This window comes from Dreissena polymorpha, chromosome 10 (assembly GCF_020536995.1).
Source record: "Dreissena polymorpha isolate Duluth1 chromosome 10, UMN_Dpol_1.0, whole genome shotgun sequence".
Classification (NCBI taxonomy): domain Eukaryota; kingdom Metazoa; phylum Mollusca; class Bivalvia; order Myida; family Dreissenidae; genus Dreissena; species Dreissena polymorpha.
This window is the reverse complement of record NC_068364.1, coordinates 39,160,987-39,175,894: the sequence shown is the minus strand read 5'-3', so window position 1 is coordinate 39,175,894 and position 14,908 is coordinate 39,160,987. Positions and strand designations below refer to the sequence as shown.

The window sequence follows — 14,908 nt, the reverse complement described above, 5'->3', positions numbered from 1 at the left end:
CCAAAATATTCTAGATATTAGTTTTGATATAACTATGGATTTAGGAAAAACATGAGATCCAGAAATACCATAACATCTTATACAAATCTACCCAAATTTGAGTTCACCATTGCAAAAAAGCATGTTCATTCAATGCATACATTGTTGTCGTACTTCTTTACATCATTTTAAGCTAAATTATTTTTCTTTTAGAGATGTAGATGTCACAGCCATATACTTTTATGTTAAAATATTAGAATGTCACGATTTTCCATTTTCTTCTATTTATTAAACCAAATTAATTTTTGGTTGTTTCAGCATATCATATATTGTTATTTTGCCATTTGTTTAGTTTGTAGTTTTCACTCATTTACTAGGATAATTAGAAACACATACTCCCTTTTAGCTTGTTTAGAAAATAAAAAATAGTTCTTGTAATTTAACAGGTTGAAATTTAAACGAAGTAGATTATTAATAATCTTTATAATAATAATATTAATAATAATGATCCAAATACGTTAATAAAGCAACCTTAGGAAGTTGTCACCAAAAATCCTTAGGGCGATTTTAGGTATTGAGTTGTGATCAAAAATTCTTGGGGCGATTTCAGGTGTTGAGACTGGGAATGTTTGAGCTTCACTGCGATGATTTGATTCGTGCCCTCTCCAAGCGTGCAGATGCTTTGTGCACGAAACTGCTTGGACGTATGGCTCGTGACCACCAAGAGGAAAATAAAATGTAAGATGTTTGAGCCTAGTTCTGGGCCATGGGGCTTAATGCATGTGTTTAATTAATCGTTTACAACTTATATACGTATTTTGACGCATTTATAGTCATTCCAAAAGTTAAATTTTACTAAAGATTTTTGGTTCTATATTCAAGTTTTAAAGCCTTCATTTCAAACCCTTAGATACTGATGAGCAGCAAACAGCACAAAACCTGAAAAGGCTGTGAGTTACTCGCAGGCTGTTCTGGTTTTATGCTGGTTGCAAAAGCCATTTTCACTGTGCTTCTTATGGGGGAAAGGGTAAAAGCATCATCCCACATAAGCCTAAGCAGTCTAAACAGTCAAACAGGAATGACAGACACTTTACTATATTATGGAATTTTTCGTTAAAAGTGGTCTCTTTTACTAGAAAATTCAGTCTAGGTGAAAAGTGTCGTTCTTGATTAGCCTGTGCAGACTGCACAGGCTAATATGGGACGACTCTTTAGGCTCATGTATAAAGCCCCGCATTCATACAAATTTATGAAAATTGAGTTCATCCGTTTTCTTTGTTTGGCTTAATCTGTTTGGTTATAACCCCTTATACATATTCGACCAATTTCTTTTGTTTTGTTAAGAATGTTTGATATGACTAATATTATTAGCGAGGCTGTTTTCGGAGAAAACCTGAGCTATTGTCATAGCCAGCTCGTCCGCCGTCTGCCGTAGGCGTCGTGGTAAAACCTTAACATTGGCTCTAAAATCAAAGTGCTTTCACCTACAACTTTGAAATTTCATATGTATATGCACCTTGATGAGTTCTACACGCCACACCCATTTTATGGTCTCTAGGTCAAAAGTCAAGGTCACTGTGACCTCTAATATCAACCTTTAACATAGGCTCTAAAATCAAAGTGCTTCCACCTACAACTTTGAAACTTCATATGTAGTTGCACCTTGACGAGTTCTACATGCCACACTGTTTTTGGGTCACTAGGTCAAAGGTCAAGGTCACTGTGACCTCTAATTTAAACTAACAAAAATCTTAACATTGCCTCTAAAATCGAAGTGCTTCCACCTACAATTTTGAAACTTCATATGTAGATGCACCTTGATGAGTTCTACACGCCTTGACCCATTTTGGGTCACTAGGGCAAAGGTCAAGGTCACTGTGACCTCTAAAAAAAAAAAAAAAAAAAAAATTATGACAAGCTTTAGCAGCCGAGCGTGGCACCCGTTATGCGGTGCTCTTGTTTTGAATTTTTTTCCTGTGTGGATAATATTATTTATTATGTTTATTTTACATATAATATACATGCTTATGTTTAGTCCAATTTGTACACAAGCAAAACAGCCATCATCATCAGAAGGGTTTACTATAAAGTTTATTGCAAATAAAATTTCAAGTTTTATGGGTAATATTTTAATTGAAAAAATTGTTTAAACAACTCTGATAAATCTCCAATAAATTAAAAGTTACACTGTTCATATGATAATTTATTTATTGAAATAACTAGTCTGGATTATTTGCAGTCAAAATAACAAGGTGACATGTTCACTAGCACAAACATATGAGCCTCACTCTGAAAATAATGGCCTTAAATTGTCATGCAGGATTAGCCTGTGCAGTCTGCACAGGCTCGTGAAGGACAACGCTTTCTGCCCAGAATTAATTTTTGTTTGGAGAAGACGAGGAAAAAAAAAAGGCGGAAAGTAGCGTCCCTGATTAGCCTGTGCAAAGTACACGGGCTGATCTGGGATGACATTTTACAAACATGCATTAAGGCTTTTAACCCTTTTAGTGCTGGAACCGAATTTTAAAGGCCTTTGCAAACAGTTTGGATCCAGATGAGACACCACAGAACGTGGCGTCTCATCAGGATCCAAACTGTTTGCTATTCTGATAATATTCTTTGAAAAAAATCGAAGAAAATTCTAATTTTAGGAATTCAGCAGACGACATTTTAGCAGACGACAAATTGCCCAGCATGCAAAGGGTTAAGCCCTGTTTTCCCAGAGCAAGGCTCATATACACTTCAAAACAAAACATCTTTTAATAATTTTTGCTTATCCTCACGTTCAATCCTTGCCTTTCCACAGACTCTGCGACGACTATGAGCAGATTGCAGAGAAAGCACTGACGACACCTTCGAATACGGAGGCCCTGATGGAACTGAAGCAGTACATCGAGAAAGTAGAGTCCGACATCATCTTCAAGATGGAGAAGCGCCTGTACCAATCCCAGGAACGCCTCTCCTTCCTCTCGGACTTTGCGCAGTTCAGTCCAGCGGAGATTCGCGTGAATGCGAACGTATTCATGTGGCACGGACGTATGCCTGCGGTCTTCGAGGAGCACAAACTGATAATCTCAGAGAAACGCTCGCAGTACGAAGATAACTTGAAGGTAAGACCGCAATAAAATGGTGATCACACCACAGTTGTTTTTTGGTCAAATTTGGGGCCGAAATTCTTCACCACATCTAGCGTCACAATTTTGGCTATGCTATAAAGAACACTGATTTTTTATGGGTTATATTTATTTTACAAAATATTTAAACGAAATATTCGTTGATTTTGAGTATTTATGTGGCTTTAAACCAGTTTTCCCACAGTTGATCAGTTTATTTTTTTTTAAGCAAACAGAAAAAGGCTCATAAAAGGGCATATTGCATTGAGTCATAACAGCAAATTTATAATATTGTCTTATTTTTCTTTGTTAAAAATAATAAAAAGATAATTCTAACGTGTTAAGGTTCTGAGCTTCTTGCTCTATGACTGGGCTATTAAAGTACTAAAGATAGTTGCTGGTCTGTGCAACATACCATAAAAAGTAAGTTTCTATCACTGTAAGTGTGCCAATGTCTGTTAACAGTTGCGTCGAGACCGCTTCATTGAGGAGATGGAGGGCTACGCGAAGCAGGTGGAGGAGTTTGCAACATTCGGAGACATGTCTGATATACAAAAGTACCTGCGCAAGTCTCAGGCCCTCAGTAACAAACTGGAGCAAGCGGCCGAGAAGGTCAGTGTTAAGTACATAACTCTTACTACCCTATTGTTAGAGTTGTCGCCCTTTGTCTGTGTTGAGAACATAACTATTCCTAATCTATTGTTAGAGTTGTTTCCCTTTGTCAGTGTTAAGAACATAACTCTTACTACCCTATTGTGAGAGTTGTTGCCCTTTGTCAGTGTTAAGAACATAACTTGTAGTACTACCCTATTGTGAGAGTTGTTGCCCTTTGTCAGTGTTAAGAACATAACTCTTACTACCCTATGGTTGTAGTTGTTGCCCGTTGTCAGTGTCGATAAATGTTACCCATTTAACGTATATGTGAGTCACTCGTGTCGGTCAGTCAATTTTTCAACATCAGTTTGTGGGAGCCAACAAACTATGTTCCACATTTTTCAACTGATTAACTAATTCCTAGTTATTTTCCCTTGAATTTTTCCATTTGCATGGCCAAATAATATTATGTTGTTTGTTTGTGGAACAACCTACTTCCTCATTTCATAAGTGATTTAATTGCTATGAAAAATGTCATAAAATAAAAAGTAAATATTCAGATTCTTGTTTTCATGATCAATAAAGTATTGAGTTATTTGCTCCTGAACATAGCTGATGCAGTTTGATTGGGGGGACATTTTAATTGATCAAAGACACAAACTTTAATTATGATTCCACAACAATGTCTACCAATGTTGTATTCAGTAAATTTGTCTGGCCATTTTTGGGCTGAAATTTGGCCCCTTCCACGATATTTTGTTCCATCAATTCAGGCTTGATTTAATAATGGGATTATATCTTTGTACTCAACAGATTGAGAATTTCAACAAAATTATTTGATTTTATCTATGCGCTTGACAGATTGAGAATTTCAACAATGAGGAGGAAGCGTTTGGCTGGCAGACCACAGCGTACCCCCAGCGTCAACAGATCATGACCACACTGAAACCTTACCTGCAGCTGTATGAGACCACCGTGGACTTCAACAACAAATACAAGTATGTACACAAGCTTCATTATGGCAAAATAGGGCCTAATGCATTTGTGTAAAGTGTCGTCCCAGATTTGCCTGTGCAGTCCTCACTGGGAGGACATTCACAATCATGACCACCCTGAAACTGAACCTACAGCTGTGCGTCTGTGGATTTCAACAAGTATGTAAAAAAGGTTGCTGTGGCTTAGTGAATATGGTGTCCCCTTAGTGAAGGAGGTCAGGGTTTCAATCCCCACTTATGATCTCCCCCACAGACACCTGACGTTGGATCCTAGTAAAATACAAATAAGTCTGGCACTTGGAAATTGGGGCTTAAAGCATGTTTGTAAAGTGTGGTCCCAGATTAGCCTTGGAAGTCCTCAGGGACAAGGCTTTACTTTTGTATGGCATTTGAAGCATCTATCCAGTGAATGCAGAAAGTGTCGTCCCAGATTAGCCGTTTGCAGACTGCACAGTCAAATCTGGTACGACACTTGACCTTTACGATCATGATCACCATGAAACCCTACCTCCAGCTGCATGAGACAAACGTGGACTTCAACAACAAATACAAGTACGTACCCCCCCTGATGTTGGATCGTTTTCAAATAAACATGAACCTTTCTCTGGTAAAATGGGGCTTAACCCTTTGCATGCTGGGTAATTTGTCGTCTGCTAAAATGTTGTCTGCTGAATGTCTGAAATTAGCATTTTCTTTAAAAAAAAATCAAAGAATACTATCAGAATAGCAAACAGTTTGGATCCTGATGAGACGCCACGTTCTGTGGCGTCTCATCTGGATCCAAACTGTTTGCAAAGTCCTTCAAAATTCCAGCGCTTAAAGGGTTAATTGCTTATCTGGGACAACACTTTACAAAAAAAACGTTTTCTCAGAGCGCGGCTCAAAGATAAATAGGTCCCCAACGTTGTGATAGATTACAGGATGAAATAGCTTCAAAATTGTGAGTTCATTAAGATCTCTGACAATCTACTTCATTTCTGGATAAATTCAGGAACCAGGAACAAAAATTAACGGTTGAGTTAAGCAGAAAAAATACTCAATTCTGCTAGTAATAAAAAAGACGGGTTGGTATTTAATCAAAAATTATTTCTTTTATGACAACATTAGTTTTATTAACCAGGTTTTCCGAAGGAAAAAACTGGTTATTAGATTGGCGAATGCGGGCGGGCTGGCTGGCTGGCTGGCTGGCTGGCGGGCTGGCTGGCGGGCTGGCGGGCTGGCGGAATAAGCTTGTCCGGGCCATAACTATGTCGTTCATTGTCAGATTTTAAAATCATTTGGCTCATTTGTTCACCATCATTGGACAGTGTGTCGCGCGAAATAATTACGTCGATATCTCCAAGGTCAAGGTCACACTTTGAGTTCAAAGGTCAAAAATGGCCATAAATGAGCTTGTCCGAGCCATAACTATGTCGTTCATCGTCAGATTTTAAAATCATTTGGCACATTTGTTCACCATCATTGGACGGTGTGTCGCGCGAAATAATTACGTCGATATCTCCAAGGTCAAGGTCACACTTTGAGTTCAAAGGTCAAAAATGGCCATAAATGAGCTTGTCCTGGCCATAACTATGTCATTCATTGTGAGATTTTAAAATCATTTGGCACATTTGTTCACCATCATGGGACGGTGTGTCCCACGAAAGAATCACGTCAATATCTCCAATGTCAAGGTCGCCACGACTAAAAATAGATTTAAAAAAAAAAAACTTACAAAGGGGGTTAATTTTTTTTGGTCATTTCAAAAGTTCAGTTTGAGTTTTCTCCCTTTATCAGATTTTTTTTTCACAAGGAAAACCTGGTTTTGTGACAATTTTGTCCCTTGTTATTAATTATTCTCACTTGCAAGGGACTGGATGGACGGACCAATGTCTGGCTTGAATCCGGACGATGTTGAGCAAGAGGTTGGCAACTTCTGGCGTGGACTCTACAAACTGGAGAAGGCGTTCGAGTCCGTACCAGCTGCAAAGAAGATAGCCGGCAAGGTAGGGATGAGTCTATATTCACTAAGACTGGTTTTGTTTGCCATGTAATTGTACACCACTGCATAACCAAGTTGTGAGAAAGGGTACACTGGTTTCTGGTTGTTGGGATTTTGGGAAGTCAAATTTCATGTCTATAGAATATCTCAAGTTCTTTTAGAGGTATCATCTTGAAACTTCAAAGGTAGGTAGGTCTGATGGAGGGGTTGTGCACAATAACTATAACTCTTTATCTCTTATTTTTACAGTTATTCCCCTGTGTTAATTGTTGTACTTAATTTAGCAAAACTTAAACATTAATAGAGGTATAAATTTGAAATATAATATGAAGGTATGTCTCATTGAGGGGTGTGCAGTGTGCAAGAACCATAACTCTTGCTTCCCAATTTTTAGAGTAATTTCTCTATTAGTTTTTGTAGCTAAACATGTCGTCTGTAGCATATCTAAAAAAATGCTACAGACCAATAAATGTTAAATAGTTGTTAACTAACATCTATGCAATGTACCGTCTACTGTTTGATGACTTGTCGTATTTGTTTAGCAGGTTAAATCTATGGAATCTGTTATATTATGTCAGTAGTTTTTGCAAACAAGACATACCAAGTACTATTTGATGAATAATTCCAGTCTTATAACAGTTAATACTGTGCACTCATTATCCCTTTCCCACTCAGAAGCAAACTGAAAATTGCTATGTGCAAACAGCATAAAACCAGAACAGCCTGCGAGTATCTCGCAGTCTGTTCAGGTTTTATGCTGTTTGCTGCTCATCAGTATCTAAGGGTTGAAAATAAAGCCTTTAAAACTCAGATCTAGTAAGAAAGGTAAGTAACTTAAATTTGACTTTGGCCAGAACTACAAATGCATCAAAATATGTATCTAAGTGGTAAAGGGTTATTATTTCAAATAATTTGTGAGACATTAATTTTCGTTAATTTTGTGGGTTGACCGATTCATAAATTTAACACAAACGCATCCGAAAATGACCAAAGTACCTTTTTTCATGTTTTTTTTTCTCCTCCAAAATTAGAAATCTACACATTTATATTTCCTTAGAAATGTCACTTAAAAAAAAAAAAATTCAAACCAAAGAATATGAATGATTTTACAGTAAGTGCAGTTGTTACATGAAGTTAGTACCATCATCATTTTTAGCTCTGCTGTTTTCGGAGAAAACCCAAGGTATTGTCATAGCCAGCTTGTCTTGTCGTCCGCCATCCGTGTCATACTAAAACCTTTACATTGGCTTTAAAATCAAAGTTCTTCCACCTACAACTTTGAAACTTCATATGTAGATGCACCTTGATGAGTTATACACGCCACACCAGTGGATCACTAGGTCAAAGCTCAAGGTCCGTGTGACCTCTAAAAAAAAAAAAATCTGACAAGCTTTCATTTATTCAAAACTGCACCTGCAGCCGAGCGTTGGCACCCGTTATGCGGTGCTCTTGTTTTAAACGCCTTTCATATGACACAAACTTCTCACGATCAGGTGAAGTCCAAAGTAGAAGAGTTTCGCGAACACATGCCCCTCATCTCTACACTCTTCAACCCGGGCCTGCGCGATCGTCACTGGGAGAAGATCTCGGAGATCGTCGGCTATTCGCTGAAGCCAGACGACAGCTCCTGTCTGACGCGCTTCGTGGACATGAACCTCGACCAGTTTATATCGAAGTTCGAGACGATAAGTGAGGCGGCAAGCAAAGAATACTCGCTGGAGAAGGCGATGGATAAGATGAAGACAGAGTGGGGACCGGTGAGTAAGAGAACATATGGAGAATACCAGGGCCTGTATTCAGCAACTGATTATAAGACCTAACTCTAAAAATTAAGAAAGTTCTTTTTTTGTTCTAATAGCATAAAACAGCTAAATATATACACAAAATAGTATACCTCTAAGTACACAATTCTTCATTAAGGTCTTTTCATTTATGAAAAAAGCAAAATTGATATCTGTATATATTCAAACGCTTTATTTTTAGGTATAAAAATAAGTTGATGAATATGGGGGTTGGTTGTAAGTAGTGAATACAAAAAAATAAAAATAAAGAAATAGACCAGCAATACATCAACAAAATAAGATTAAGTGATTGTGGTATTTAATGCCCCTTAAACTGCATATGACCATGACACAATTCTGTGACAATTACAGTTTGTGGATGCGTATTTCATATCGAATTCACCAATATCTTGTACCAGTATAAACATGATTGTGGGTGTGGGTTTCAGATTGGGTTCATCATTATCTCGTACCAGTATGAACATGATTGTGGGTTTCAGATTGAATTCATTATCTCGTACTGAGTATGAACATGATTGTGGGTGTGGGTTTCAGATTGAGTTCATCATTATCTCGTAACAGTATGAACATGATTGTGGATGTAGGTTTCAGATTGAGCTCATCATTATCTCGTACCAGTATGAACATGTTTGTGTGTGTGTGTTACAGATTGAGTTCACCATTATCTCGTACCAGTATGAACATGTTTGTGGGTGTGTGTTTCAGATTGAGTTCAGCATTATCTTGTACCAGTATGAACATGTTTGTGGGTGTGTGTTTCAGATTGAGTTCACCATTATCTCGTACCAGTATGAACATGTTTGTGGGTGTGTGTTTCAGATTGAGTTCACCATTATCTTGTACTTAGTATGAGCATGTTTGTGGGCGTGTGTTACAGATAGAGTTCACCATTATCTTGTACGGAGTATTAACATGTTTGTGGGTGTGTGTTACAGATAGAGTTCACCATTATCTCGTACCAGTATGAACATGTTTGTGGGTGTGTTTCAGATTGAGTTCACCATCAATTCGTACTGAGTATGAACATGTTTGTGGGTGTGTGTTACAGATAGAGTTAATCATTATCTCGTACAAGTATGAACATGTTTGTTGGTGTGTTTCAGATTGAGTTCACCATTATCTCGTACCAGTATGAACATGTTTGTGGGTGTGTGTTTACAGATTGAGTTCACCATTATCTCGTACTCAGTATGAACATGTTTGTGGGCGTGTGTTACAGATAGAGTTCACCATTATCTCGTACTGAGTATGAACATGTTTGTGGGTGTGTGTTTCAGATTGAGTTTACCATTATCTCGTACCAGTATGAACATGTTTGTGGGTATGTGTTTCAGATTGAGTTCACCATTATCTCGTATTGAGTATGAACATGTTTGTGGGTGTGTGTTACAGATTGAGTTCACCATTATCTCGTACCAGTATGAACATGTTTGTGGGTGTGTGTTACAGATTGAGTTCACCATTATCTCGTTCTGAGTATGAACATGTTTGTGGGTGTGTGTTACATATTGAGTTCACCATTATCTCGTACCAGTATAAACATGTTTCTGGGTGTGTGTTTCAGATTGAGTTCACCATTATCTCGTACAAGTATGAACATGTTTGTGGGTGTGTGTTACAGATTAAGTTCACCATTATCTCGTACCAGTATGAACATGTTTGTGGGTGTGTGCTTCAGATTGAGTTCACCATTATTTCGTACTGAGTATGAACATGTTTGCGGGTGTGTGTTTCAGATTGAGTTCACCATTATCTCGTACCAGTATGAACATGTTTGTGGGTGGGTGTTTACAGATTGAGTTCACCGTTATCTCGTACCAGTATGAATATGTTTGTGGGTGTGCGTTTCAGATTGAGTTCACCATTATCTCGTTCAAGTATGAACATGTTTGTGGGTGTGTGTTACAGATTGAGTTCACCATTATCTCGTACCAGTATGAACATGTTTGTGGGTGTGTGTTTCAGATTGAGTTCACCATTATCTCGTACCAGTATGAACATTTTTGTGTGTGTGTGTTTCAGATTGAGTTCACCATTATCTCGTACCAGTATGAACATGTTTGTTGGTGTGTGTTAACAGATAGAGTTCACCATTATCTGGTTCTGAGTATGAACATGTTTGTGGGTGTGTGTTACAGATAGAGTTCACCATTATCTTGTATTGAGTATGAACATGTTTGTGGGTGTGTGTTACAGATTGAGTTCACCATTATCTCGTACCAGTATGATCATGTTTGTGGGTGTGTTTCAGATTGAGCTCATCATTATCTCGTACCAGTATGAACATGTTTGTGTGTGTGTGTTTACAGATTGAGTTCACCATTATCTCGTTCTGAGTATGAACATGTTTGTGGGTGTGTGTTTACAGATTGAGTTCACCATTATCTCGTACCGTGACACGGGCACTTCAATCCTGTCCTCGGTGGACGACATTCAGCTGCTATTGGACGACCACATTGTGAAGACACAGACCATGCGTGGGTCCCCTTTCATCAAGCCTTTTGAAGTGGAAATTAAGTAAGCACTCTAGTTATGACTTATTTAGCTTTTTTCTGGAAAAATGGGGCTTAATGCATGTGCATAAAGTTTTGTCCCAGATTAGCTGGTGCAGTCAGCATTCTTAAGATTTTATTGTAATCATACAAATTTAGCCTTGCTCTGGAAAAACTGTCCCTAATGCATGTGATTAAAGTGTCCTCCCTGATTAGCCTGCACAGTCCACACTGGCTAATCAGGGACCCAGGGTTCGACACTAAGGCACGTCCGACAGACATTGTCTAGTAAGATCGGTGGTCGGGCTAGTAAAACTGCGGGCTATAGCGTGTCCGACTGGTCGTACATTAATTTAAAAAAATCTATACTGATTCATATAACGAAAAATAACTGCTGTGAAAACCTTTACTTATACATGTAATGTGTAAAATTACTCTTGAATCCGTTATTTACATAAAAACAAAACTAGTATATTTAAATAAACGCGGAGCATTCAAATGATTCATCGCTATTTTTAGACGCAAAGGAGAGCTTCCTGCAGAAATTGCTTGTTTCAATTGGTCAAGTTGTCATGAATATTAATGATTTCCTGCAGTGTCGTAAAACTATAGAGCACGATTTTACAACTTCTATCGAAAATCGGTATCGTCAATGTAAACATTTTTGCGTAGCAGACAAGATAATGTAATTTATTTAAAGAATGGCTTTGTTCAAATTCGGATTTTTGTCCGACAAATCAGTTAATAAAAAAGAATCCGACGCTTAACTGACACGAAACGTTAATATGAAGAAACACGAAAACGTCAATTTTATCCTAGATGGAAAGTCAGTTCCCATGGCTTGAATTTGACGAAGAAAAGCAAATATATGGTTATTTTATTGTTTTACTCTATTCATAAACAAATCTGGTGTTCACTGATTATTTACTGATAAATCCTGATTAAACAGTTGCATGACACAATTGTGTTCATTTGCTATGTCATTTATGGTCTAGTAGACATCAGGTTCGGGCTAGTACATTTTAAGAGGAGCTGGTCTGACGGTCTTGCTGTAAAAAAAGTTAATGTCGAACCCTGGGACCTAAACTGGTGTTCACTAAGAAGAGACTTCCTGTCAATGAAAACTACTATAAAAGTTGCAAGTTTGATTCCTGATAAGCCCGTGCAGACAACACTTTATGCATATGCATTAAGCCTCTTTTTTCCAGATTAAGGCTTAATTAAAACTAACTGGGTGTGGGTGTTTTACTTGCAAACACATATTATTGAACTGTTGCAATAGTTTACACTTAGAAAGCAAGGGCATCTAGGACAAAACACAGTAATGTTGGATGACATTTTACACATACACATTTAGGCCAGTTTTCCGTGAACAAAGCTTTATTTTTATGTCCCCCACCACTATAGTGGGGAACATATTGTTTTTGCTCTGTCTGTTGGTTTGTTTGTTGGTTTTTTGGTTTGTGTCAAACGTTAACATTTGCCATAACTTTTGCAATATTGAAGATAGCAACTTCATATTTGGCATGCACTTGTATCTAATGGAGCTGCACATTTTGAGTGGTGAAAGGTCAAGGTCATACTTCAAGGTCAAAGGTCAAATATATAGGGGGGACAAAGTGTTTCACAAACACATCTTGTTGTTTTTTTTTTATGACAAATTAAAATCTTAAGAATATTTGTACAATGTTCAAGCCGAAGGAAATGTGTTGGTTATAGTTCATTATTGAATTCATTAATGAGTGATCAGAGAAATTAATTTAAAAAAATTCATGAGTGGCGATGATAACAAATGAATAAAAAAAAGAAAACAAAGAGAAGATATATTCAACATAGAGGATTTTTGCCATGCATCAGGCCGTCTATGAAGAGGAAAATGGGGTTTCACTGTTTGACATGTAATGTTTATTTTTCAACCCATTATCTAACTTGTAAGTGGATTTGTGTTTCATTATTTGTAAAACATACGAAACTGATGAAATGATCTAATAATGTCTTGTTGAGGAAAGAGTTAAGTATTTCCAGGGATGACTGCAAGACTATGAAAATCATGCTGCAAAGTTGGCATTCAAATTTCCTATCTCAGGCCTTTGAAAATCTGAAATAAGGTTAGATGTGTTTTCTTGAAAATTAAGTGAGGCACCATACCATAGATAATTTTATATGTTGAAAATATCAGTGCTATCTTTACTTTTATTTGTTTATTGTTGTGATATTTGAAGGCATCATTAATTATATGAACATGCACTGGAGTAAATTAACCCAATCCCTCATATTAACATTGTTCAAGTCTGTCAAATCATTCAGCCCTGTTGGCATTCCTGAGGCATTAGTAAAGAGTTAATCACACACCAGTTTCCTTAATTGTTGTTTTGTTATTTATTTTTTTCTGTTAAAATTGGAGTGATTTTTGAATTAAACATTGTATGTTATCAGTTGTTTTTTTCACCATTTTGGATTGGGAAAATTTGCGGCGTTTTGACTAAAATTGGGAAATTAGTTTTGTTGCTGTTTTGCTAAAAAAAATGCTTCAAAATCGAGAGAAAAAATGTTTTCAGTATTATATTTACTAAGGTTGAAATTATATAGCTGGATGAGAGATGAATAAAATGTTTAGATCTTAAAAATATGAAAATATTGGGAATTGTTTGGTCCTACAAAAACATATATACTTTTTTGGGAATACCGGACCCAGTTTTGAACAAATAAAAACAATGGTAATAGTTCTTCATTTTTGTACAAGGGTTAAATTTGTCTAAAGATTTCATATTGTGTTGCAAGGGCAGTGGACACGAGGTAAAAACTTTTGTAATAATGTTGTTTAGAAGCTCAGTGTTCTTATTCACAAATATTTTACAATAAACATGATTTAACATATGAAATTAATAGAAACAAATTTCATTCAGTGTTTTATACACAGTTTAAAGTTAATTGTTATCTAGGTATGCTGTTTTGGTGCTCTAAATGAAGGCAAAAGTAAAAACTACTGACTTCTGTAAAAAAACTACCCAGGAAAACTCTCCGACCTTCTGAGAACCTATAGATAGGGTAAACAGACCTGGTTGTAAAAAGCCCTTAGAAGTGATAGCTTTTGTATTAGTGATGTTCACTTGTTGCCACATTTTTGTCTCCAGTGTATGGAAAGGCATGATGCTGCTGCTACAAGATGTCCTGGCCGAGTGGCTTAAGGCTTGAGCTATATTAGCCCCATTTTGGGAGAATGAGGCTTAATTAATGTAGATAAAGTTTTGTCCCAGTTTAGCTACTTTCCGTTTTTATTGGATTTAAAATATATTTTTTATCTCTTCTCACCAAAATTCCAATTTAAAAGAAAAGTGCCATCGCTGATAAGCCTGTGCTGATTGCATAGGCTAATTTGGTACATAAGACACATAAGACATTTGCATTAATTATGATTGTTCATTTTGTCCCCAGGGAATGGGAAGGCACGTTGATGCTGCTACAATACGTCCTGGAGTCCTGGACAAGTGGCTCAAGGCTTAAGCCATATTGCTTTTACTGTGGGGAGTATAAAACCAAAGAAGATCTTGTAATATGAGCCTCAATCAAGGAAAACTGGGCTTAATGAACAAATGTTTGTAAAGTGTCGTCCCAGATCAGTCTGTGCAGGCTAATCAAGGAGGACACTTCCCTTTAACCCTTTGCATGCTGGGTAATTTGTCTTCTGCTAAAATGTCGTCTGCTGAATTTCTAAAATAAGCATTTTCTTCATTTTTTTTCAAAGAATACTATCAGAATAGCAAACAGTTTGGATCCAGATGAGACGCCACGTTTTGTGGCGTCTTATCTGGATCCAAACTGTTTGCAAAGGCCTTTAAAATTCAGCTCCAGTGCTTTAAGGGTTAAATGAATATTTTTGTAAAAGTGGAAAGTGTGTTGCCTAGTAATTCTGTGCAGACTGCTTCATGGTCATGCAATAAGCCCCATTTTC

The 14,908-nt window shown here is 37.1% G+C and overlaps 2 protein-coding genes and 1 long non-coding RNA gene across 6 annotated transcripts in view; 2 read left to right on the top strand and 1 right to left on the bottom strand.

Annotated features, from left to right (window-relative positions):
- The window catches only part of LOC127847680 (uncharacterized), a 391,129-nt gene that overhangs the window by 101,219 nt on the left and 275,002 nt on the right, over positions 1–14,908 (bottom strand). The gene's annotated exons all lie outside the window — the stretch shown is intronic.
- Positions 1–14,908, top strand: part of LOC127849058 (dynein axonemal heavy chain 7-like) — a 73,829-nt gene that overhangs the window by 29,752 nt on the left and 29,169 nt on the right. Inside the window, 7 exon segments of the mRNA XM_052381781.1 lie at positions 590–717; positions 2,786–3,089; positions 3,558–3,704; positions 4,548–4,684; positions 6,531–6,666; positions 8,156–8,419; positions 10,833–10,981. Coding sequence (XP_052237741.1) covers positions 590–717; positions 2,786–3,089; positions 3,558–3,704; positions 4,548–4,684; positions 6,531–6,666; positions 8,156–8,419; positions 10,833–10,981 — 1,265 coding nt within the window.
- LOC127847689 (uncharacterized) lies at positions 5,794–6,400 on the top strand. The gene is made up of 2 exons (XR_008034120.1): positions 5,794–6,050; positions 6,213–6,400. It is a non-coding gene; the product is annotated as an uncharacterized LOC127847689 (long non-coding RNA).